The sequence below is a fragment of the Tachysurus vachellii genome, chromosome 22 (genome assembly GCF_030014155.1).
Source record: "Tachysurus vachellii isolate PV-2020 chromosome 22, HZAU_Pvac_v1, whole genome shotgun sequence".
Classification (NCBI taxonomy): Eukaryota; Metazoa; Chordata; class Actinopteri; order Siluriformes; family Bagridae; genus Tachysurus; species Tachysurus vachellii.
The window spans coordinates 7,600,896-7,628,481 of NC_083481.1; the positions used below are offsets into that span (position 1 = coordinate 7,600,896).

The following is a 27,586-nucleotide window of genomic DNA, read 5'->3' on the forward strand; positions in this document are numbered from 1 at the left end:
CAACAGAGGTAAAAACATCTCACACTGAAAACCAACACTGTCTTGACTCAGTTTTATCAGACTTGCTGCCATAAAATGTTTCATTTTTTTTTTTACACAGAGTAAAAATGTCCTGTAAGTCGATTTTCATTTCAGAAAGGGTTAAACATGGACAATTCTTATTTTTGCAGAAACCTGTAAAAAAAATACAGCTTTGTTTCAGATATGTGCAGACAGCTGTCACAAACCCTTCACCCTGAAACACATAAAACATGTTTATGTTAAAATATTCATGATGCTTTTGTTGATTTTGGTGCAAATCCTAGGGTTGAGGTTATATTTTTGTTATTCCAGTAAGGCGTTAGCGGCTGCCTTCCATGCTGATGTCACCACGCTGATGACATGCTGATGACATTGCTAGCACAGTTGCAACAGAATTTAATAGGAGAAAAACTGAAATGGTTACAAACTTAACTGATAAATAGTCTGATATCAGAGTTAGCTCCTAAAGACGAATACGCGAGTGCTTCTCTTCTCACTCACCATTTACCAGCAATGTTCAATGTCATTTTAATAGGAATTCCAGAATGCAGTTCGGTTTTATGACGCAGTTAGGCTGATTTATAGCTGAGACTCGGCATGGATAGTTAGTGATCTGCAAGATGACAAGCATGATGACGGTGGCATTAGCAAGAAAGTTAATGTTTCATACGCTGATCTGTTTGAAAAGAGTGCACAAATGAGTAGTTGAGAAGGCTGGACAGACCAAAGGACTAGAGTGCTGTCCACTTTAGAGTGATTAGTGATTAATCGTGGGCTAATGAGGTGTTCATTGAGATTCTAGTTAAAAAGATCTGTTGGTATGACTCTCCAGCTGGTAATTTCAACATAACTGACTTCTCAGAGTTGCTAATCTGTGACATCACATGATGAAAAGTAAAAACAAGACTTAAAACCACATTTTAAGTTCTTGAGCAGTCTTTTGAGCTACTGATTGATACTTTGAAATGCAAATTTGCTTTCTGCAAGATATTTGGATCAAAAACTGCTCTTTCATGTCATTTTCAGGACTATTAATAATGAATCATCACATCTACTTATAACCAATAAATGAAGCACTTAAAAGAAGTTTCTGTTTTTATATACAGCGTACAGAGCGTGTACACTGTCTTGTTTTATTCCAGACCTTAGGCTGAGTTTGTGTGAACGCTCTAATGTGGAAACTAGAAGGCTCACAGTTTTCAGTTATTTTAGTGTTGCCGAAAAGCATTGTGGGTAATACAGGAAACAAAATCTTCTAAATAAAATAGACAAAAAAATCTTCTTCAGCACTCAAAACAACATATTGATTATGTATACTGATAAACCTTTACCATGGGTTTTGGGAGAATTTTCTGTTCCTGTGTGTCACGCGTAACGAACCGCCGGACGAGCGTCGCCATAGAGACGCGTCCCCTGAGTACTAACGCGCTTCCGGACTACACTTCCCATCAGCCACCTCCCTTCCTGATTACCGCACCAGCTGTTCCTCATCTCCGGCTCGTATATATTCACGCCAGAACTGCTTACCTGTGCGAGGTCTCGACTAGTCTTAGTACAGTCATTCTGAGCGTTTTCTGTATTCCTGTGTTCCTGGTTTTCCTGTCCTGTTTTGCCTCTTGATATTCTGATTGATTGCCGCCTGTCCCGACCTTTTGCCTGTCCCTGATTCTGATTCTGCCTTCTCTCTCTCACTGCTGTTTTGCCCGTTCTGATCTCTGCCTGTACGACCCTGTCAGTGTTTTCTAATAAACACCTCTGCTGCACATGGATCCACAGCCGTATGCCTCCTCCTTATTACAGGAGACCTCGCCAACAGAGGATCCAGCAGCTGTCGCGCAGCTGACCACTCAGGTCACCAGTCAGGCTCAGCAACTCGCCGGCCACCACCAACAGCTGACACGCCTCACTCAGCTCACACAGGAGCTCGCCGCGGCACTGCAAGGTCTGCATGGAGCCGCCGCTTCGCCGAATCCCCCAGTCCCGGCACCCACTCCCCAGGCCGCGGCGTACCACGCACCTGCGACCACCGGACCCCGTCTCGCCCTTCCAGAAAAATTTAACTGCGAACCGGGAGGTTGTAGGGGCTTCCTGATGCAGTGCTCACTGTTCGTGGCACAGCAACCGGCCCTGTACACCACGGAGGACAGCCGCATCGCCTTTGTCTGTTCCCTGCTTACAGGAAGGGCACTGGAGTGGGCTACCGCTGTGTGGGGAGAGAACGCCTTCCCCACGTTCGAGGCTTTCCTCGCCCGGTTTCGGACCGTGTTCGACCACTCCGCATCTGGGGAGAGCGCGGAGGAGCGCCTCCTGGCCTTATCTCAGGGCGATGGCACCGCGGCGGAGTATGCTCTGACGTTCCGCACTCTCGCCGCTGAAGCAGGTTGGGGGGAACGCCCCCTGCGACTGCTCTACCGCAAGGGTCTGCATCCTGATCTCCAGGCTGAGTTGGCTTGCCGGGATGAGGGAAGGAACCTGTCCGAGTTCGTGGACCTCTCAATCCAGCTAGACAATCTGATGCGCTCCCGTCAGGCGCGAGCCCCTCCGCGCACCGCCACCCGCCTTACACGCGCCGAATACTCTGAACCCATGCAGGTCGATTACACGCACCTCACGCTGGAGGAACGAGATCGTCGCTTCCGGCTCCGTCTCTGCCTTTACTGCGGGGAACCGGGACACCGACTGTCGACCTGTCCTACCAGACCTCAACGAGGGCGATACCCTCCGGTGAGTCAACGCTCCGTCACCCCGTACTCACCGAGCTGCGCCAAGATCAGTGTACGGCTCAGGATTCGGGGGGTGAATGTGGAGATCGGTGCCCTGATCGACTCGGGCGCGGCCGGTAATTTTATGTCTTGGGACTTTGTCCACACCCATAACGTCCCTGTGATTCCCTCTGTGTTTCCCTTAGCAGTGGAGGCGATAGATGGACGACCGCTAGGAGAGGGGCGTGTGACACACCTAACCCGGAGGCTCAGCATGCAGGTGGGGGACCAACACCAGGAGCGCCTCTCCTTCCACATCATCCACTCCCCACGGCACGCCCTCATCCTTGGCCTACCATGGCTTCAACTCCACGACCCAACCATCTCCTGGTCCAAGCTGCGCATCACCAGATGGGGCTGCGCATGTACCGCGCACCGCCGTGTTACAGCAGAACCGTGCCAGATCAACACCACAGACACCACACTCATCTCCACCGAGACCCCCAATCTCCCCGACGAGTACCTGGACCTCGCAGAGGCATTCAGTAAGATCAAGGCAACGGAACTACCTCCTCATCGCGCCTGTGACTGCGCCATCGACCTACTGCCCGGGGTAACACCACCTAGAGGGAGAATCTTCCCACTCTCACAAACGGAGTCCACGGCCATGAATGCCTATATCCAGGAAGAACTGAAAAAGGGGTTCATTCGTCCTTCCGTGTCACCGGCGTCGTCGGGGTTCTTCTTTGTCAAGAAGAAGGACGGGGGGCTCCGTCCGTGCATTGACTACCGAGCCCTCAACGACCTCACCGTGAAGTTCCGGTACCCTCTGCCTCTCGTCCCGTCAGCCTTAGAGCAACTCCGCCGCGCGCGATACTTCACGAAGCTTGACCTCCGCTGCGCTTACAACCTCATCCGCATCAGACCAGGAGATGAGTGGAAAACCGCCTTCTCGACACAATCCGGACATGCTCGACCGCTGCGTGATCGTCTACATCGACGACATTCTCGTCTATTCAGAGAACAAGGAGGACCACATTCAACACGTGAGGGCGGTGTTGCAACGCCTCATCCAGCACCGTTTATACGCCAAAGCGGAGAAGTGCGAGTTTCACCAAACCGCGACATCCTTCCTTGGGTACGTCATCTCAGCAGACGGTGTCGCAATGGATGACACTAAAGTGCAAGCAGTGCTACGGTGGCCCATACCACGGACCATCAAAGAGCTCCAACGCTTCCTGGGGTTCGCGAATTTCTACCGTCGCTTCATTCGTGGCTTCAGCACCATCGCTGCGCCCCTCACCTCGATGACACGGCAGGCTCCCACTCAGCTCACCTGGTCGCCGGAGGCACACAAAGCGTTCGGTCAATTAAAGGAGAGCTTCACCACAGCCCCGATCCTCCACCACCCAGACCCTAACCGACCATTCACCGTCGAGGTGGACGCCTCCAACACGGGAATCGGCGCCGTTCTCTCTCAACGACAGGGACCCGCCGATAAGATGTTCCCCTGTGCCTATTTCTCCCGCAAACTATCCCCGGCAGAACGGAACTACGACGTTGGAGATCGTGAACTCCTAGCTATGAAAGCAGCACTAGAGGAGTGGCGGCACTGGCTGGAGGGCGCACGGCATCCTTTTACCGTTCTCACTGACCACCGTAATCTGGAGTACCTACGTTCTGCCAAACGAATGAACCCACGCCAAGCCCGATGGACCATGTTCTTCACTCGGTTCCAATTCACCGTGACGTACAGGCCAGGGAGCAAGAACATCAAAGCCGACGCCTTGTCTCGCATTCACCGAGAGACGGACTCGCACACGCTCCCCGAGCCGATCCTCCCTGAGACTCGAATCATAGCACCCATCCAGTGGGACATCATGACCGAGATCGCCAACGCCAACGCCCAAACACCGCCTCCGAGCGAATGTCCTACCGAAAAGACGTACGTACCGGAGCACCTGCGCGCCCCGCTCCTCAACCTGCTACACGCAAGCCCGGCCTCCGGCCACCCCGGCATAACCGCGACAACCCACCTGGTCCAGAACGAGTTCTGGTGGCCGTCTCTGGCAGCAGACACACGCGAGCACGTCCACAGCTGCGCGGTGTGCCAGACCACTAAAGCCTCTCACCAATTACCCGCGGGCTTACTACATCCTCTACCAGTCCCACAACGTCCCTGGGCGCACATTGCATTAGACTTCATTACAGATTTGCCTCTGTCCAACAACTACACCACCATTCTGACCGTGATCGACCGATTCTCGAAAGCCTGCCGATTGATTCCCCTAACCAAGCTTCCCTCCGCCTTCGAAACTGCGGAGATGCTCTGCAACCACGTCTTTCGCTTCTATGGTCTCCCAGAAGACATCGTCTCGGACAGAGGTCCTCAGTTCACCTCACGGGTCTGGAAAGCTTTCTTCAAGCGGCTAAACGTTACCGTTAGTCTCACTTCGGGATACCATCCACAGTCCAATGGACAGACGGAACGACTCAACCAGGAAATCATCCGCTTTCTCCGGACGTACTGTCACCACAACCAGAACGAGTGGAGCCGGTACCTGATGTGGGCCGAATATGCACAGAACTCACTCGTCAAACCCGCCACGGGGCTGACGCCCTTTCAGTGCGTCCTCGGCTTCCAGCCTCCCTTATTTCCCTGGTCCGACACGCCCACCGACCTGCCGGCCGTTGATGACTGGTTTCATCGGAGCGGGGAGACATGGACCAAGGCCCACCGGCAACTACGGAGAGCCGTCAGGGTGCAAAAAACCCAGGCGGACAGACATCGCAGGTCACATCCAGAGTACCAACCCGGCCAGTGGGTTTGGCTTTCGACTCGCGACATCCGTCTCCGTCTACCCTGCCGCAAGCTCAGTCCTCGGTACGTGGGTCCGTTCCGAATCCTCAGGCGTATTAACCCCGTCTCGTACCGCCTCTCGCTGCCTGCCGCCTACCGCATTTCCCCGACCTTCCACGTCTCGCTGCTGAAACCGGCCGGCGAGCCGAGAGGGGGCCCCGGTCCTCCCGTGGACCTACCCGCACCGCCGCCGCTAATGATCGACGGCGAGGAGTCCTATCTAGTTCGCGAATTACTCAACTCCAGACGTCGGAGGGGCCTCTTGGAATACCTGGTCGACTGGGAGGGCTTCGGTCCGGAGGAGCGCTCGTGGGTGAGGGCGGGGGACATCCTGGATCCTTCGCTCACGGCCGAATTCCACCTGCGGCACCCGGAGAGACCGGCACCCCGTCCTCGGGGTCGGCCCCGGCGTTGGGTGCGTCCTCGCGTCGGGAGCCGCTCGCAGGGGGGGGGCTCTGTCACGCGTAACGAACCGCCGGACGAGCGTCGCCATAGAGACGCGTCCCCTGAGTACTAACGCGCTTCCGGACTACACTTCCCATCAGCCACCTCCCTTCCTGATTACCGCACCAGCTGTTCCTCATCTCCGGCTCGTATATATTCACGCCAGAACTGCTTACCTGTGCGAGGTCTCGACTAGTCTTAGTACAGTCATTCTGAGCGTTTTCTGTATTCCTGTGTTCCTGGTTTTCCTGTCCTGTTTTGCCTCTTGATATTCTGATTGATTGCCGCCTGTCCCGACCTTTTGCCTGTCCCTGATTCTGATTCTGCCTTCTCTCTCTCACTGCTGTTTTGCCCGTTCTGATCTCTGCCTGTACGACCCTGTCAGTGTTTTCTAATAAACACCTCTGCTGCACATGGATCCACAGCCGTATGCCTCCTCCTTATTACACTGTGTGTGTCCCAGAACTGTAACATTTTCCTTTTATAAAGCCACTTGGTCAATGTATTCATTAAACTTATTTTATAAATGCCCTATTATTCAACAAAAACTGGGCCTCATTTATCAAGCAGATCTATTCGTAAACTGTTCATTTTACTAAGAAGACTAACTAATGTAAACACTGAAACCTTGACTTTGACAAATCAAATAATTAGCATTTTTATATCTGAAATACACTTATGAGTTTAAATTGCATTTAGCACACTGCCACATAATAATGTCATGTATAGATTTTTTTATTTTCCCCCATTTTATACACTTCTGTGTATGTCCTATACGAACGTTTATTTTCAACTTGTTTACTGTGACTGTAGATTCAATTTTTAAAAAATAAAAGAAAATACTGACACATACAAATAGAAGGAAAAAACAAAGGTCAAATCAGCCCAGGACTAAAAAACTAAAAATATGAATTGATTTTATGTGGAAAGCTTTGCTGGATTCGTTTTAGTCTGAGTAAACTGAGGGGAGACAACTTGTCATAGATGGGAGAGACAGCCTGAGTGACCGGGCTAATTAAATATAGTGAAAACACGCTGTTTAATTTGCAGTAGTTTTCTCTGTCAGTCTGTGCTAGAGAAGAGAGAGAGATGTGTGTGTAGTGCATTAGCATTTCTGAACATGAAAAACTCCAGCTAAATGTAGTCACCTAGAATTGAATGAAACTGAAGAATAGGGTGGGGTATTAAATCACTGAAAACTGCTTTTAATGCAAGCAGCTAACACTCTCACCAGTCTCGAAAACAAGGGCGTGTAGCCAACTCGCTAACAGCATGGCAAAAACAACAGCCGTACGAGAGGAAATATAGCCACCTACACACGCTGTGCTGAGTGTTTGAACAGAACCGATATAGCTATGTAAACACTCTCATATTGGTTTAACCATGTAACATCGCCGTATCAGCCAGTACTTCCTCTGTGCTTGGTGTTTGTTTGTGAGATTTACAGACTAGTTTATGATAAGAAAGAGATGTGAGTAGTATACACATGCTAATTAAAGAGAGAGAAGAGAGAGAGAGAAACTAGGTACTTGTGATTGGATCTGCATGAAACAGCAAAGTTAAAAGTAAGCTGAACGTTAAAGAAATCGATTTGATTCCAGTTGAGATTTTACTCGTCTCCAATTACGAAGGCTAGAGAGCTGACCGGTCTCATATCAGCATCACCTTTCACATGCTCTTTGAAAGGATTAAGAGTGGCATTTCCTCTACACAGGCTTAAAAATCTGTGAGTTTGTAGCCACTTCTAGATTCTAAGAATCTTTCTTTTCTTAACAGCTTCCAAGACTGTTCATTATTTTGCACTGCCACAAATTTTAATTCTTTTTGGGTCAAAAATCTTATAGTCAGAATTTATTTATTTATCAATTGGCAAGCAAAATACTAGCATGCTGGCCAACCATTAATTAAAATCTGGTAGCTCAGACACTCTTTCTTGTCCTTGTATCTCTGCTTTCCAAGTCTCACAGACTTTCACACTGGAAGTTTATTCCGAAACAAAGCATAGTTCACGTGAAAAAATATATTATTATAATATTATTATATTATTATATTTAGTGTTTATATATATATATATATATATATATATATATATATATATATAAATAAACACTAAAATTGTTCAAGGTTAACCTCATGTCTCAAACTCAAAGCCAATGGTGTCCTCAATGATTATATATCAGACTCCCAGACATAAAATAATTCATTTGTTTATACTGATTAAAAATGTCTGATAAATTGATTTGCATTCTGCTGGTAGAATCGCACAAGTACATAGTACATGTGACATTCATTCATTCATTCATCTTCTACCGCTTATCCGAACTACCTCGGGTCACGGGGAGCCTGCACCTATCTCAAGCGTCATTGGGCATCAAGGCAGGATACACCCTGGACGGAATGCCAACCCATCGCAGGGCACACACACACTCTCATTCACTCACGCAATCACACACTAGGGACAATTTTCCAGAGATGCCAATCAACCTACCATGCATGTCTTTGGACCGGGGGAGGAAACCGGAGTGCCCGGAGGAAACCCCCGAGGCACGGGGAGAACATGCAAACTCCACACACACAAGGTGGAGGCGGGAATCGAACCCCGACCCTGGAGGTGTGAGGCGAACGTGCTAACCACTAAGCCACCGTGCCCCCCCTACATGTGACATCAGATGTTCATTCATTCATTCATCTTCTACCGCTTATCCGAACTACCTCGGGTCACGGGGAGCCTGCACCTATCTCAAGCGTCATTGGGCATCAAGGCAGGATACACCCTGGACGGAATGCCAACCCATCGCAGGGCACACACACACTCTCATTCACTCACGCAATCACACACTAGGGACAATTTTCCAGAGATGCCAATCAACCTACCATGCATGTCTTTGGACCGGGGGAGGAAACCGGAGTGCCCGGAGGAAACCCCCGAGGCACGGGGAGAACATGCAAACTCCACACACACAAGGTGGAGGCGGGAATCGAACCCCGACCCTGGAGGTGTGAGGCGAACGTGCTAACCACTAAGCCACCGTGCCCCCCCTACATGTGACATCAGATGTTAAAAAATACATTTGACGTCAATCAGAATTTTTCCAAAACAGGAGACCTTTTTTCAATTTTAGACGTTCCGTCATAAAAAGTTCAAGTTGTTTCCACAAAAATACAGCAGCAAAATATAAAAGCTCCATTATACAACACAGTGAGCTATATTGATTTTTTTTTGTATTTTACTTTCCTACGTCTGGTTGGAGTTCTCATCACATGGAAAGCACTAGCTGCTGCTTAGGATGGCCTACATGGACCAACTAAAGATAAGTGAGAGAACTGTGGATTGTAGAAATCATAACACTGATTTACGATTGCAATTGCTATGAACAGTTTTACTACAACAGCTTGGGGTTGCAATTGCCCTGAACACTTCTGCTCTCCATCGTCATCATCCACTGTTCGAGTCTCCATCGGTGAACAGTTGATAACTCTAACATAATAGGCTTCAGATTAAGTTACAAAGAACTCAGTAACTTTGATGCTCATACGTTGCTCATATATTGCTCACACTATTTGACTATATAGTACATAATTATAGAAGGAAAATTCATAAATCACACTATTCAGTGATGAGGATGTGTTCAGTTAGGAGTCTGGCTCCACTTAAGGTTTCTTCCTAATATCTCAGATAGTTTTTTCTCTCCACCATCATCTCTGGCTTGCTCAGGGATAAATTTGTAAATGTATATGTGAAATTTGTTTATTTCTCCAAAGCAGCTCCATTGTTACAAATTTGCAGGTCTTATAGCTTTGGTATTAAAGAGTGTCCATGACTGGAATCTTCGGGTGATTAACACATTATGACATTCAGTAGCAGTTTCTCAATGTCATTTCAGGGTGCTGAAATCAATTTGGAAAATTCCCTTTAATTATTGTTGCATGACTACCACTAGCTGTCACATCTGCAAAGATTAATTCAGAGACTGAAACAGCAGCAGTCGCTTACCCTCTGCTCCTGGCAGGACACAAAAGTCTGAAAGCCTGGCGCCACTCCGAATCCCAGCTGATCGATGAACGGCGGCTCGTCCTGAGTATGGATCTGCACTTTGATGCCGGCTTCAAAAGACGTCTCATCTGGAGAGAAACAGAACCGATTCAGATACGATACGGTGATTTTCTATACGTGGTGGCATTAATGATTTAGGATCCTGTTTCTGCTGACGGATGTGGAAATGCTCCAAAAAGGGTACTTGAGTCAGATTTACAATGTTGGATCACTGACAGTGTGCTGACCACTGACTTCTTAATATGACTCAGGAATCGTGCTCGGTATACGATAGTCCGCACTGATAGCTCTTACATTCTTAGGCATTGTACAGCAAAACTTACAAATACAATATGAATACATCATGTGAACATCATAAGCCACACCAACGCACATTTCTAATCTATTACAATATGACATTTTGTACAGATTTTGTAATTTATGCCAGTTCCAGAGGCAAGTTCCAGAGGCAAGCTTTTTCTTAAATACATAAAAAACATGTACTTGTTCTTTTTAAGGATTTATACCATTGCACTGTTGAATCTTTGATTCTTATAATACAGTGTCTATCAGACTATATGGCCAAATGTTTGTATGTGAACATCCGACAATCTCAGCCATAAAGAAGCACACAATTTTCTAAAATGTTTTTGTTTCTTCCAGCTGCTACCCCACAGCGGATCACGTGGTCTGCATATTGGATTTGGTACGTGTTTTTTTCCTGGATGCCCTTCCTGATGCAACCCTCCCATTTTTGTCTGGGCTTGGGACCGGCACTAAGAGTTAACCCTTCAGTCGCTGGCTTAGCGTCCTCCCAGGTTTCAAACCTGGGCCACAGCAATAAGAGCTCTAGAATGTCTTTGTATACTGTAGAATTACAATTTCCCTTCACTGGAACCAAAAGACCCAAACCTGTTCCAGCATAATTCCCCTGTGCACAAGTCAAACATGAACTTAAAGAACTTCTGGGATGAACTGGAATGCTGAGTCTTACTTCTCTAGTCTTACTTGTCTGAATGAATTAGCTGAATGAACACAAATCCCCACAGCCTCACTCCAATGCTTCCCAAGAGATTGGAAGTAACAGCCAAATTTTGGAAAGGGATATTTAAGAACTACACAAACATTTGGTCATAAAATGAAGAGAAAATTCTCTGTTGAAGGTTCTACATACATTGTTGTATGTAAAGCTGTAAATGATACACAGACACAAGAAAGGATAGAGGAAGAAATGACAAGCTACAACTTTTTTTTTGTTTTGTTTTATTAACCTTGTACTAATTTAAACTGAGCAAACATATCCCTCAAAACTTAATCAGTGTGTACCGATCAGTCGGCTGCAGTGGCATATCAAACAAATAGCATAATATATCTTTTCCCTGATGTACACCTTAATCAATGTACACTCCATTTTCTTTCATTTGTATAATAAGTAAATTAAAAAACAACTAAAACCAATCATATTCCTTAAGACTCAGGTTTAAACCTATAGCTCTTACTATAACAACCTTACCCTAGTTATTCCTCCTAACTAAAACTGTACTGTAGATACTGAATTATATAAATATATTAATGACTAAAAAGCCTTCCTTTCCCTACTGATTTCACTGATAAACAACATTATTATCTATTCTTTATTATAAATGGCATATGCTAGAATGTTTGATTAAAAAAAAAAAATACCTCATAATTCACACAACAGGTACACAATGAAGGATGTTCCCCTCCTAAATCTTGGTTTTCTCTTACCTTCATCCCATTTATTTTTCTGACATTGCCTTTGGCTAGCTCACTAAGTGAGGAATAAAACATGATGGGGCGTCCTGGTTGTTATGGGAAAGATTAACACATAAGCCACAACACACCACAATAATATGCCAAAGAATACATTTTTTAAAGTTTACTAATTAACAAACCTACTCTTTTTCAAACATTTATGGTTACATTTAATTTTGTGGAAAGTCTAGAAGATGAGGTTTTTTTTTTTTTTTAATTTTTAGAATTAAACCTGCTATTACCAACAAGAAAATTTTACCAACCATTTCATTAAATGTAATCGAAGGTGATAAATGCTCATTCATGCTGATTGAACAATTAATGCTTACACGCTGAATAAATAAACAAAATTCTGAAGAGAATTAAAAATAGTTTGTAAGACGTTTGAAAAAAACATTCAAAATTGATATTTTACTTACACATGCACCGAAGATCACTCTGCTCATACTGTGATAAACTATTTTACAGATCTTGAAAAAAAGCCACAGTGTTAGTGCTTAGTCTGGTTAAACTGCGAGATGAGATAAATTCGGGAAATATCGCTTTGAAGCATTTTGGCAAAGGTCATCAGGAAAGTGGTGATAAAATGCTCTACTGAACATTAGGTCTACACTGTCCTTGATTAAATCATATGTATCATATTGCTTTGCTGAAAGGCTGCCAAGCTCTTAGCTTGTCTTATAGCCTGCTGTATATTTACCCCGAGGAGCAGAGCAGACAAACACAGCTAAGAGCGTGTGCTGAAGTCTACTAAAATACAGTCTTAACTGCAGCTCTGATCAACGTGAATGCACTGGCACCTCAGTAACAAATATGTGAATAAACACACGTTTAAGATTATAGATAAATCGATACTAGCTGGCATTGTGAGCTCAAATGTATTCTTCATTTATGGATTTTACATTAACTAGTGGGATGGCAACATACTCGGGTTACTCAAACAGCATGATGGATCGAACTGATGTTTAAATGTTGTGTCTTTCTTTTTGACAGGTAATTATGCTAAAAAAGTTCCAGTATTTAACATGCACATCTAAGCAGGGCTTCATCAGCTGAACAATGAAATCTGGTTTGCAAAATGTTCCAAAAAAAAAACAAAAAAAAACCCACGTTAGAGCTGAGAGACCTACACAGCTTAGGGAAGAACATTAAATCTTTCAGCTTCTATACATAGCTCAGAAATATCAACAACCATTAAATGCAGGTATATTTTAGTTGTGTAAACAGTATTATAATGTATATTTTATATATATAAGCTTCAATATTTCATTTTAGATGGATTTGTTTCTCAAAAAAATGATTCAGATTCAAATCACATGTTAAAAATAGCTGAAGTTATCATAAACAAAAAAAGAAAAATATTAGAATTATGGCAAAATACCACAATTCCTGACAAGTGTAAAGCTATTCACTGATTTTGTAGGTATTATATATAGAGCTAAGGTGTTATATGGCATCATATTAACTTTCTTTTAATTTATTGGATCTTTTCATGCAAATTTAGAGATGACGTATATCATACATTTTATAGAATATGGCACAGAACCGGGTCTGAACCTGTTCCAGCATGACAATGCCCATGTGCACAAAGCAAAGCCTATGAAGACCTGGTTTGCAAATGATGGTATAGAAGAAATTCAAAGCACTGACCTCAACCCCACTGCACACTTTTGAGATGAACTGGAATGCCGACTGCACTCACTATACTTACTATTACTATATAAGCAAAGATGAACTAAATATGGAACATTATTATTTCAACAAAGCAAATATAATTGTAATGGTCAGGTGCCTGCAAAACTTTAGGCTATATAGTGTAATGCTAAAAAAACAGCTTTATATTCTCAGTTCGAGTGTTGACACGATACACAATTTGTTTATCACCGTCAAATCTATCCTGTCAGTTTACCCTCGACGCTCTGTGCACCATCTGCCTCATTAGTCCCTACTCTTTCCTTTTATGGTCAATGCTTCCTGCTCTTATTACGGTGTTGCTACGGTAGTTAATTAGTTCCACCTGTTTCCCATTACCCCTCATTCAGCTGTGTACTTACTGTATACCCCTCTGCTGGACTCTGTGTGGGGGAACTATTGCCTGTGTGAGGTTGCAGGCTGGTATTATCCCGTCTCTATTATTAGTCCTGGTCTTCTGTTTCCTGTGGTTTTGTTTCCTTTGGCTTTGTTTCCTTTGGCTTTGTTTCCTGTCTGTCTTTATTTTTAATAATGCGATATTCAATCAGCTTTTGCATGACTTCCGACTTCTGCCTGGTGTACTGACTACATTTAATCAGTCTATAGCTGGTGGAAAAGCACTTAGAGCAGCAGTGTGTAGAGCTTCTGTATTCTGTATTCTGGGTAGAGCAATGCTGAAAATGCCGGAAGCTAGAAGTGACCCAAATTATGTCGGGTAATCTTTGTGGTGCATCGCGGGAGTGGTGACATTTTGCTTCGTTTTTATTAACAAAATCAAATGCAGAACCATGTCAATGAAACTTTAAGGATGTTAATAAAAATGTGGCGTAAACAGAAGTCGGTGAACAAATCACCTCTTCATCTTTGCTCTTAATATCCATTAGTATTAGTATCATACAAGCAATTTTCTAATGAGTTTAAATTTATGTACATAAATTTAAAAAAAAATAAAAAAATAAATAAAATGAAGGGTGGCCAAAAAAAATCTCTTCTGGTGTGAACTGTTCTTGTTTGTGTTTTCACACAGACGTAGTTTGCGGTTTGTAAGAGTGATATGACCGTAAATGATATCTCCTGTAGATGTGCTGTGTCTGGTTAAAGATCTGATAAGAAATAGTAGAAGGCAAAATTGTACATTATTACCTTTCTTATGTTTTAGATCATAATTAAACCCAGCAAAAGTTTATCGTCTAAATTTGTCACTCCCACTTAAGGAGGCGTGGCCTCAATGGCTCAAACACAATGAATATGGTAAGAGCTCTGTGGATGTCTGATCCATACAAAGAGTCCCTCTTTATGTCCCTCAGTCCCAGTGAAGCAGGTGTGACCTCTGTGTCTGTCATTCTTAGTGGGGGAGGTGTGGCATTTGTGAAGGGGGTGTGGCCTTTGTGTATGTCAGTCTAGTGGGGGGTGGCCTTTGTGAAGGGGTGTGGCCTTTGGGTATGTCAGTCTCAGTGGGGAAGGTGTGGCATTTGCGAAGGGGGTGTGGCCTTTGGGTATGTCAGTTTCAGTGGGGATGGTGTTTGGCCTTTGTGTATGTCAGTGGGGGAGGTGTGGCCTTTGTGAAGGGGGGTGTGGCCTTTGCGTATGTCAGTCTAAGTGAAGAAGGCATAGTCATTTTGTATGTCAGTCTCAGGGACAGAGGTGTGGCCTTTGTGTATGTCAGTGGGGGAGGTGTGGCCTTTGTGAAGGGGTGTGGTTATTTCCAGTAAAGTATGTGTGCTTCAGAACTTGCCAGTCTTAGGGAAGGTGTGTCCTCTGTTCCGGTCTTTCTCAGAGATGTGAACTTGACTTCTGTGACCTCTGTGGTTGTCAGTTCCATTGAAAGAGGTGTGGCTTATGTCACTCACTCACTGACTGTGTACCTGTTAATCTTAGTGAAGGAGGTGTGGCCTTTATGCCTATCAGACATAGTAAATGAGGTACAGTAATAACTTCTGATCCCTGTCATTACCAGTGAGGGGGTGTGGCCACACAGTCTGTCTGTCAGTAATAGTAATGGAGACATAGTCCAAGTGTGGACCTTCACTTGTTGCATGATATTGAATTAAATTGTATTACATCATGCACACATCATATTAAATGATTAAATAAATCATATCACATTTATCGCAGGCTGCTTTGAAAATATCTTTTATAAACCCTACCATTGCCCTTGTGTATCTGTGCTTTATATTATCTCAGATGAAAAGACACACAGTGCTACTCACAGCCTTGTAAAATCATTTGGGAAATGCAGGTCTGATAGACAGGCACTTCTCTGGCTGTCTGTTTAAACTGTCACTCTGTCCCTCCCATATCTGTTTCTGTGCTTTCCTTTCAATTACAACAATAGGAGCTTAAGTTTAGCTACACTAAGCTATTGAGTGGAAAGCAAAAGACGAACTCGAACACTCACCACGTCCATGTCATCTGATGGGTAATTAACTTGTCTCGCTGCCTGGTTGGGTCTGTATGGGACTCTAAGTGTGTATGTGCCTTGTTTGTTCAATTCCACCATCTGCATGTGAGGAGAGATTGTCTTCTCCAGTGGAGACCGAGGAAACCATTGCAAAGGTGGCCTAAAACGTGCTAAACGTAACTAAAACGTAAAAAGACTTTACTATGTGATTTCCTGCCACATGACACAGAATTCGAGATGGAAGCCAGCATTCAGGTTCCTGCTCATAATCATATTGTACTTATTAATGTAGTTTACCAAAGACAAGATGGAAGGATGAAATGCATGTCTAGGGAAAAGAAATGGATAAAGCTGTTATCTTTTCAGAATTTTATATTGGCTCTGGGCAAAATGCATTTGCACTCAAATTTGTTTAGAACTAATCAAAGTAAGAGAGCAAAAAAAAAAAAAATCTTTCATTGTACTGGAGTTAAAATGTAACTTTTGAGAATTCATTTTATTATAATTTCCTGACTAATGGGAAAACAGGAAAACGTCATTTTCATGAGTTTCAGAGTACCACTTTAAACTCATTACCAAGTGGTAACATATTGTTTGAAACCACCTCGTCCTGATTTGATCTTGTTATATATAACAGCAGATGCAGTTTATTACTTGTGCATCCTTTAATTGTTTATTGTAATATTATTTATTTATACACACACAATTCCCTTCCATCTGCTTTAACAGTTTTCCTCTCCCCTGCTAGCATCTTAATGTGCTAGTGGCATTTGTTGCCCAGCAGTAAGCTAATGCGAGTCAGTGAGTGTGTACAATAGTGTGTGAGAGTGTGTTTTACCTGTCTCTCCCCACACTGGCAGGTACTCATCCTGTTGAATGTCCAGCATTAGTTCCAGGCCGTTGCCCATACCCCCTTTCGTGGTGATGCGGAGTGGCTGTCCATCCTGACCAGAGTTGAACGTGTAGCATTTGCCGTATCGAGTGAAAATCTGCAGAGAAACAAAACAAGAACATCAAATCAGTATATAACATTTGGCAATTTGGCATTATTACTGCAGCAAACGACACACAATTCTGTTAATTCTTGTATATAGACCTATGTACTTATAGATATATAGTATATATGGTCTTTATACAGTTGCTTTCCTTAAAAAAAAAAAAAACATGCACCACATCAGTCTCATGAAACTGTTTAAAATATGCAGAATGCATGTCACTGTTTTGGGCATGTATAAAAACAGCTTATTAGTTCCTATATTTGCCCACAACTGCAATATTTATAGTTCCATTTATTTTTGTACCTAATGTCGTGGAACATCTGTGAAACAAGTTCCTATTATCAATTTCATTATAACAGCTAGAAAAAAACTCCCTTTGTTCTCTGTCTTAAATTAAATAAAAAAAGTACCCCCCCCCCTCAATCCTCCATCATATAACCATCACTGAAACCTTTACACAAGTCAAAATTTATACACTGTTTTATCTTTACACCCTTTCCATCTGTAAGTTGTTTGTTTTGTAGAATTATATTTAGCACGGATTTCAGTAACAATAAGGAATAAGTAAGAAACAATTCCTAATGATGGGCAGAAGAAATTAGGAGGAAAGAAAGGAAATTTCACTCAAACTGATATGGAATATGCACCTTCTTGAGTGCATCTCTAACACACAGCCTAACCCTCGAATTATAGCGCATGGATTCTTGAACGGTTGTATGGTTCTTGTATGGTTGCAGGAAGCTTGGAGTCTATCCCAGCAAACATGGGGTACAAGGTGAAGGATACCCTTGATGGGGTGCCAATTCATCACAGGGCACAACAACACATCCCTTCACACACTGCGAACAATTCAGAGATCCTAATCAGTCTACAACGCAGGTCTTTGTACTTGGGATGAAACCAGAGTTCCCATGGGAAACCTGGAAGTATGGGTAGAACATATTTTTCAGCACTACCAAGCCAAACAGACCGGATCTGAATATAAAATATCCTTCACTAAAAAACTCCTGTCCTTTGCGTTATAAAAAAAAAAACATGAGGTGATTTTTTATATCAAATTTAACTTTGTATAGCTTCATTTTCATGTGGTCTTTCAACACCAAATAACAACAACAAAAACTACGCTGAGATTTCCAATTCAGAAGAACATAACGGAATACACTTCTCCATCCTCACATGAGCTGGGGTTTTCTAATTAGTTAGAAGTCGTCATTTTTAACTCTCCAGCCAACCCTTCTCAATTCTCAGTCCCTGGGGAAACATGGAAAAGACGTTTTCACTGAAAATGATGATTGCAGAAATATCCCACGAGAGAATGGGACATTATGTTGCTTAGCAATAAGAAAAAATTATGAGATAACCCAGAACCAAAAAAAGTTGAGCTTTAAATGAAAATCTTTTTCATCCACCCCAAGAGATTGCCTTTGATTACAGAAAACCAAATGAAAAATGCAGTATCTTGTAATTGGAAGTCTTTGTGAAGCAATGATTAAGTTCACACCGGTATCGAGAATGTTATTTCCCTTGGATATCAGCATGTTCTTTCTTAATGTATTCAGGAAATGAGTTGCTTAACATTCCTGAAATTTGCTCATAAAGGATTAATAGGAATGTTAGGTGAATGAATGAATGAATGAATAAATGAACGAATGAATGAATGAATATCTTAACTAGATCATCAGATCAGTCCCTACAGGAGGTGCAATTTCATTCAGAATAATTTTCTCAGTGAAACTGTCTGATTAGATGTGAGGAAATGCAAGGCTGCTTTCATTGAATCTCAATATTGATTTTAAGCTGTGCTTAAAGAGAGACCGGACTTCATGCGCTGAATCCAGGCGGTGTAAATAAGAACAGCATTTATATTGTAATGCAGGAGAGTCAGGAGCAAGAGGAGGCAAAAGGTACTGTTTACCAGGGATCAGGACAGAGGCTATCGCAGAGGTTCAGGCAGAGTAGAGGTAGCAGGAAAATCAGTAATTAATTGACAAGGGTTCAAATACAGGGAACAAAATAGTGTAGTAGACTGAGCGAGTGAGTCAGTGAACGCATGAGTGAATGTGAGACAGAGAAAGAGAGAGTGAGTGAGTGTGTCTCTCTGTCTCACTCTCACTCTCTCACTCACACACGCATAGAGTATCGTTTCAACCTGGAAACGTGAACCGGTTACAATTCCGTTAGTTTGTCTCTGAAAGTGTACTGAAAAGCTTCCATATTATAAACCTGAGTCTCTGAGCTGTGCTGAAATTGTCTTCCAAGTCTTCTTCCACACCCAGTGTGTAAATCTATATCTGTATGTATTTGGTGCTTCAGCTATCTTTTTTTCACATCTGTATCTGGATGTAAATGCAGGCAGTTAAGCTTTAAACTAAAAGGGTTTTATTGACAAGTGTTTTATATTTTTTACCCAAATTAAACATGAATCCTCCCGCTTTGCCCATACAAACACTAGGGGGAAAAACAGAGGTGGAAATGTCAGCAATGTCGCCAGGGTCTCTGTGAAGGATGGCTGTGACAGTTCCTCAACCTCAGCACGCTTTGTTTAGCTCTGTTTCTTTTTCAACTCACTCACATGGTTATTATTATTTGTTTCCACTTCCTCACAATATTCTCTAACAAATGTAGTTGGTTATATTGGCTAACACCACTTACCTGACCAGACATTTACTAACAGTTTGTTACTGAACCTGATTTTCCTTCGTCCTGCAAGCTTCATTTCTGACCACCTTCGAATAAGTTCTTGAAAGACGAAACACAAACAAAACAAACTAATTGCGCACCTCCTATTCATACCTGTAGCTAGATTTGTTTCAGAAACATTGTTCATTTTAAACAATGTTTTCAAATTGGGTTTCATAACTTGAATTTAAGTAGGCAGTCTTAGTGTTAGAAATGTATTCGGAACTTAAATGCTTGATTTGTGAAATACACGGAATTAAATCTTATTTGTATAGCGTTTGTACATTGAATGTTGTCGCAATGCAGCTATACAGAAATGTACACTTTCAGAAAAGAAATGACAATGTGTCATTTAAACTGATATTTATGCCTAATTTGCAAGACAAAGCCGACTGTGGCAAGTACAAATTACCTGAGACAAAATGAGGAGGAAACCGTGAGACTAACCAGATTCAAAAGGGAAAACATGCTCTCTCACTTCGTTCACATTTAGTATTTATCCTGGTCAGGGTTGCAGTGGGGAACATTTAGTGTGATCAGGAATACATCCTGAAAACAAAGATTAAAAGATGAATTAAGCTATGATAACAAAAAAACAGATAAAGAATATGTCAGTGTCTGAATGAATGAGTGTTAATTTGCGCTGACTTTCCAAATGATTAATTCACATTAATACCAGCAATTATTTCAGCAGGACTTGGGAATTAGGAAATTAGTACTATGGAAATAAAGTAATAAAGAAGCTCAAAACTGCAACAAAAACATGCAGGCTTTTCCAAAGGAAAGATTTACAGGCCAATGAGTCCTTACAAAACTAATCATGTGCAATAGCTATAAATAATGATGAAAAGGTGTGGACAAGTCTAGCAAGGAATAAAGAAAATAAAAAATAAATGCCAGCAAAGAATAATGTAGATGCTCTTATTGACTTTCAATTGAAATTCAAAGGTTTCATTTTTTTTTTCAGCTAAATCATATTTTTATACAATTATGTCGGACTAATGTGACTTCCTTATTTGTTATGCTAATGTTATTTGACACACCATGGACTCATGAATAATCATAAAGGTTCCTAGACGGTTACAAAACGGACCACATAAAGGTGTGTTTCATGGTGATGTCATTCTCTGGAATGGGCTGGGTTGAATATTTCAGAAACTTCTACTATTTTTTTACATGAACAGTCTAGAAGTTTTTATAAAAAAAAAGCATCTAGTGAGTCACGGTTCTGAAAACAGAAACAGGTTGCTGATGAGATAGGTTAGAAATTAGCCAGTCTGATCTGCAATAATGTAATATGTAATGAATGTAATATGTAATAAGCACTCGTTACAACTGTGGTGAGCAGAAAAGCATCTCAGAAAGCACAAGACATCCGACCTTCAGGCGGATGAGCCACTACAGAAATCCACATCAAGTTCCATTTCTGTTAGAAAAGAAGAGGAATCTAACCGTACATTTGCACAGGCTTACCAACACCGGACAAGATTTATAGCCTGGTCTAATGAATCTGTTATAATGCTGTAAAGTGAAGATGATCAGGTCAGAATAAATTCATAGACCCAACCTGCCTTGTGTTGACAGTTCAGGCTGCTGGTGATGGTGGTGGTATAATGGCTTGGGGAATGTTTGTGTAGCACACATATATAATATACTATATTTTCAACTATAATGCAAAAATCAACAACAAACTGGTTCCATGAACATGACAATGGATTTAGTGTACTTCATTTTTTACTACAGTTCTAAGATCTGAATCCAACAAAGAGACTGGCAGCATGAATATGCAGCTGAAAAATGTTTCCTACACCTTGTGGAATTCATGCCATAAAGAATTGAGGATGTTTTGAGGGTAGAGAAAGGGATTAATTCCTCATCTCTGTGATGCCAGGAAATTAGGCAGGTTTTGTAATTATTCAAATTTTGTGAGGTATTTTTAATAGTATGCAATATGATGTCCATAACAACATGTCAACTCCTATTAACATTTCATGCCGATAAAAAGTGGACTGGAGCTCTAGAGAGAAAGGAAATTCAAGGCTGCTTTTTTAGGAGGTGTCAGGCTTTTTTTTTTTTTTTTTTTTTTTAAATAAATGTAAAAATTGCTCGCTGGAGTGCTTTCTGTGCTATGAAGAAAAGCAGCTCCCTCTATGTACGTATATATTGCAAACAATCATACCTTGCTAGTGCAAGCTAATGCATTAGCTTAGCTTGCTATCTAAATTAGATTCATTATTATTTTGCATTACAGTGAAATAGTAAGCTCAGTCAGTGACTAGAAAAGAAATTAAAATGAATTCAAAAGAAAAACTACAGGGAGTTCTGCAGTAGAGTACTGTTTGCAATCATATGCTAATTTTCTTTTCTACTTTCTTTGATAGTTCCCTTAATTTAAATGAAATGACAGCAGGCATGAAGAGAATTTGTTCTAAACAAAACTGATTATGAAATAAATTTAACAAAGGATCCTCTGAAGAGCATCGTTGGCAATGTATGTCAGAGTTGTCATACTGCTGAGTCACATCCTCATAACTTCAAGCCAATGAAAATGAGAAACAACATGAAACCATTTGGCATATGTTCATGTTGGGAGGCAAATCGAGAAAGCTCAGTCTGCATTCTGAGACCCGGACCTCAAGCATGAAGACAACAACAGAACTAATGGATGTTTTGTGTTTTCAAAAGCCACTGCAGGCCATACACTCCTATTTACCCTAAAATGCATTAACTTAATGGACTCAGTGTAACAATAGCCTGATCATAAAGGTTGAAAACAGGGGTGTGCATGTTGATGCCCCTTGCAATAGGTCAACAACGTTACAGAAAATAAAGGCAGTAAATAATTCAGTTTAAAATCAACAATGACAGAAACCACGCCTCCTTTACTAGGACTAATAGGCAAAGTGACCACGCCTTCTTTACTGGGACTGACAAGCAAAGTGACCACACCTTCTTCACGGAGACCGACAAGCAAAGTGACCACGCCTTCTTCACTGAGACCGACAAGCAAAATGACCACGCGTTCTTCACTGAGGCTGACAAACAAAGTGACCACGCCTTCTTCACTGAGACTGACAAGCAAAGTGACCACGCCTTCTTCACTGGGACTGACTCTGTATACTTGGTGTTGAAGTCTTACCGATACCTTCAGCCCCACTTTGTTGGCAATGTTACTGCCTGTTGTTTTTGAGCTTTTCTTCACAGCACTGTTTAACTTTTTTATTATTAGTACACCAGTGTTCTGTTTCTTTTCAGTACGTTACAAATTATTTGATTGGATATGCATACTGCTTATGCAATGACTGATCATTTTTCCCTCTTTCCTCAGCTTCAAAATGAACTGCATTTCTTTCATAGACAGCTCCTTTTTAACAACAAATGTACTCTTTACAGGTGAAGCCCAGTGTTCAAACCAAGAGTAGACATTCAGAGCTATTAATCGTTTAAACAATCGATCTCACAGGGCACACCTGTGCAACAAACACGAGTCCCATTTTCAACATTTCATTAAAACACATGTCCAAGAAATTGAAAATCATCATTCCACAAAGGCTATAAACATAACTCTAAGCCTTTGAAGACTTGAGCATCTGAGTGGTTTACTGTATGTGTGCCTCAACCAGACTTGAAAAGCTAGAGTTGTCTCCGAGATACAATGAACAGATAAGGGCAAACATAATTGGGTTGTTTCTTGTTGCTGTGGTAACTTGTTCGTTTGAAAGAATTGGGGGGATGACCTTGTGATGGAGAAGCCTTGTTCATATAGAAAAATCCATTTTAGCCCATAATGCACCACAAAGTAACCGCTCCGTCTGTAGGAAAAAGAGGAACCAGAAGGAGTTAGACATAGACATCTATTTCTTATCCATGATCCAAACCTGATCACTGTTCAAAACATAATCTAAATTCTGGTCAAAATATATGAAGATAAAGTAGAATATATTTTTTGTTTGTTTGTTTTCTATAAAGCTGCGAGTTGTAAGGTGAAATATGGCTGAAATCTCTCTGCTAGTAATATGCAATGGGACAATTTAGTATAATGTTAATAGGATTTGTCACAAGAAAAGTTAACGGTAATATATCACAGCACACTACATAAATCAACCCACTTGTCTAAAGTCCGACAGGTCATAAAAAAGATAATCAAATAAGAGCTCTAGCTATATAACCAAGTTTAATAGCATAACAAAGTTTATTCTCTTATACAAGTCATTTGCATGCAGTATTTTGAAACCAGCTCAGTGCTCAGTCCCAATTCTTAATGTTACAGACATACACAAACTTGCCATGTGTTGTGGCTCCCATGTAAAGAACAAACCACACGTTCTTTCAACATGGAATGGCAAACACACAATAAGTCATGAGAACCCTGCTGCTAGGCAACTGATAAATATGGACGCAGAGTAAACCTAGGATGTGACTCAGGTGAATGGTTTAACTGTTAAGTCTTTTGTACAGACAGTATAAAGACAGAATGACAGTGAAACTAAGAATTTCTTCATAATTTTCTTCAGATATATATATATCTATATCTATATATATCTATATCTATATATATATATATATATAGGTAAAATTCTGTATAACAAAAATGTCCCCATAATAATGGTTAGAGTTGTCTGTTCCTCCACAATGAACTCATACATGTACTAAACACTTCATCAGGGCTTCATTCACAGAGCATTTTATAGAGCATTTAAAAATGGTTCCTACTGATTCATACTTTTGCATCACAGTTTAACATTTTTTCCTTTTACTGTTACTTATCCAGACTGGATATTAAACCATAAGGCAAGATGTCTTCATGTAATATAGGGAGAAGCACACTTCTATTGTGTATAGAGGGCAGTAAAAGGTACGGCGAATGGTACACAAAGGATTTTTACAACAAACGTCAAGTATTCTGACACAACACTTTCAACTGCTTCATTTATCTGAAACGTCTGAACTAAACTATAAACATCAAACACTACTACTGTGAAAAATTAGTGTGCGAACTGAGAAACCCTTTAAAACAGACAGTTTCTTTGATCTCAGGACACAACTGGTTTACACACACTGTGCACGCCAGTGGAGATTAAGCCTCTGAGCAAGAGAGAGAGAGAGAGAGAGAGAGAGAGAAAGAGAGAGAGAGCAAGACTAGGGGGTGTGACATTGTGAAACAGGTTTCTATCTAATGTTTTTACATTAGCATATTAACCTCGTCTAGTATAACATAAAAACAGTGAATTACAAAGCAGGTGTTTGAAAATAGATTAAATAGGTTCTGACCCAGCTAAGTTAAACATAGGCTATTCAAAAAGCACAGTAAAGAGAGGTTTGGCATCAGATTTCCTTCTTAAATTTTGCCTTATGTGCCACAAGGCTAAAATCTTTTACGCCTTTAAATACCATAACGGCTACAAAACTGCACCAAAGAAATTGGTCGATATGAATGTACAAGACGGTCATTCTTACTGTGTTACAGGCGTTATTGTAGTAGTGGTTTACAGCCTTAAAATTACTGTACAGCTGACTTCAGGTTTACAGTGTACAGTGTTACAGCTTCACAGTGTTACAGCTATAGAGTTTAGTGTTACAGCTTTACACTGTTGCATCTGTACAGTGTTAGAGCTACACATCTTTATAGCTTTACACTGTTACTGCGGACACCTGTAAAGCTTTAGTGTTACATCATTAAACTACCACAGATTTCTAGTGTTACAGCCATTATAGTGTTACAGCTTAGCAGTGTTACATCATTAAACTACCACAGATTTCTAGTGTTACAGCCATTATAGTGTTACAGCTTTGCAGTGTTACATCATTAAACTACCACAGATTTCTAGTGTTACAGCCATTATAGTGTTACAGCTTTGCAGTGTTACATCATTAAACTACCACAGATTTCTAGTGTTACAGCCATTATAGTGTTACAGCTTAGCAGTGTTACATCATTAAACTACCACAGATTTCTAGTGTTACAGCCATTATAGTGTTACAGCTTTGCAGTGTTACATTATTAAAGTGCCACAGATTTCTAGTGTTACAGCCATTCTAAGGTTACAGTTGTACAAAATTACAGCTACGTACAGTAATTTGTGCAGAGCTACAAGATTACAGGTTTATACTGTTCATTACAGAATTACAGTGTTACAGCTTTACAACTGTACAGATTTACACGGTTACAGTTTTAGTACAGCCTTTCTATGGAGATGTAGAGTGTTAAATTGGTACAGCTTTACAGAGTTACACCATTACACTGCTGCATGGTGTTCATCTGTTACAGCTTTACATTATGGTAAGTGATACTGTAATTTTTTACTGTGAAAAACAAAAGTGTAAAAAATTCCCCCTACATCTCTATTTTACACTGGAGCTTTAATGTATTTAATGTATGTAGCAAACAAGTAATAGAAGATTGTGTGACATAAATGACTTTTTCTTAATATCTTCTTCAAACCATACTTTGTCAGCAAAATCACAGTCTAGGAAAAAGTAGTTTAGGAAAAGAGTGTGACTGATTTATTATACAGATATAAACAAAACTGAAAAAGTTTATAGTTGCTTCATGTTCCAGTGTATAACTGAGGCGGCAAAGTGGAAGTAGGGGAAATGTAATGTATGCGTTTTAATTTTGTATTTAAAAACAACAAATTAATCTTTTAGTATCACTTACCATAAAATAAGACAAGATAAATATGACCAGATGATGATTTAAATTGAGTAATAAAGTCAATTAAATGTAGGTTTAATTTACTTTATTACGCATTATTGCCTAGTTTTATTTATCCCTCCACCCCCACCCTCACCCACCCCCCGCAGGTAAAAATAATCTGAATACAATCTGCGTTGGGATGAATTTTAATGCAGAATGTCACTGAAATGCTCCCTATATGTACATAAACAGCTAACAGATAGTTATAACCTCTGCAAGCAATGTTGCAATATAACAAAAAGACAATTCTCAAAGCAACACTGTCTCACACGCATAAACACCATCACAAACATCACAATTAATGCATGTCTTATCTGGGATCAGGCGGGAATAAAATAAAAACAGTCACAGATTGAGGACTGTTTAGTTCTCACCAGCAAGCACAGATTGATAGAGCCAGATGTAGTCATCCCACTTCTTCAATTGACAGCTATTCCTTTCCAAATGAATAATTCATCTTTAGCCAAAAGACGTGTTTCTGTGAGCTTAAGGCTTGCTAGTTTGAAAAACAGCATAGCGGTAGCGAATGTTTTCAAGGACATTATTCCATAGAGTTTTGCAGCCAGTAGATAAGTGTGTCTAGGTAAACGATTCAATTTTAAATGCTGTGCTTTAAATGGATCATTTATCGACAGTGACAACACTGCCGACAAGAACGTCTTAGCAGATAGGAGAAAAAAAATGATTTACCAAAAGATCTATAGGTTTGGTTTCTCATCATATTCATGCATTAATTTGAAGGGATTTGATTCTGCCTTCTAAATGGGTCTGGAAATTGAAAAGTCAAATTAAAGTAAACATAACTGCAAAACTGCAGAGACAACAAGGAAATAGTCTTAGAAGGAAAAAAGAATGAAATTGTCCAGCCATACAAAGGATAATAACTTTAGATGAGAATTGCTGGCGTTTGTAGCACAGCTGTTATATCACTCACATCACTGACAGGACAGATTGAGGTCCTCTGTTTTTTGGAACAATAAAAGCATTTCCACTTCCTGTGGGTCAGTAAAATTTAGTGGTTTTTTTTTTTCTTTTTTTTACCTTTTGTACATGATCCCAAGACTGATTTAAAGTCTCCTGCTTTATGGAACCATAACATTTTTACTTTCACCGATTAGGTATGACAGAGTTTTAACAGTCTGCAGTTCAGCCTCGCTACAACATTATCTCTTTGTCCACAATCTATCTTCATTTCTTCCTTTTCTGTTTTTGCAAGCTGCCTGTGCTGTTTCTGCTCTAGTCTGAAAAACACACAATGTTCTTTCTATTCTTTGAGCTTGGAG

General features: G+C 41.2%; 1 protein-coding gene across 2 annotated transcripts in view; it reads right to left on the minus strand.

Moving 5' to 3' along the window:
• The window catches only part of asic1b (acid-sensing (proton-gated) ion channel 1b), a 303,047-nt gene that overhangs the window by 35,319 nt on the left and 240,142 nt on the right, over nt 1–27,586 (minus strand). For both annotated transcript variants that reach the window (XM_060857891.1, XM_060857890.1), the window contains 2 exons: nt 16,768–16,918; nt 10,022–10,149 (listed from right to left, as the gene is read on the minus strand). In XM_060857891.1, coding sequence (XP_060713874.1) covers nt 10,022–10,149; nt 16,768–16,918 — 279 coding nt within the window. The remainder of the gene's footprint in view (nt 1–10,021; nt 10,150–16,767; nt 16,919–27,586) is intronic.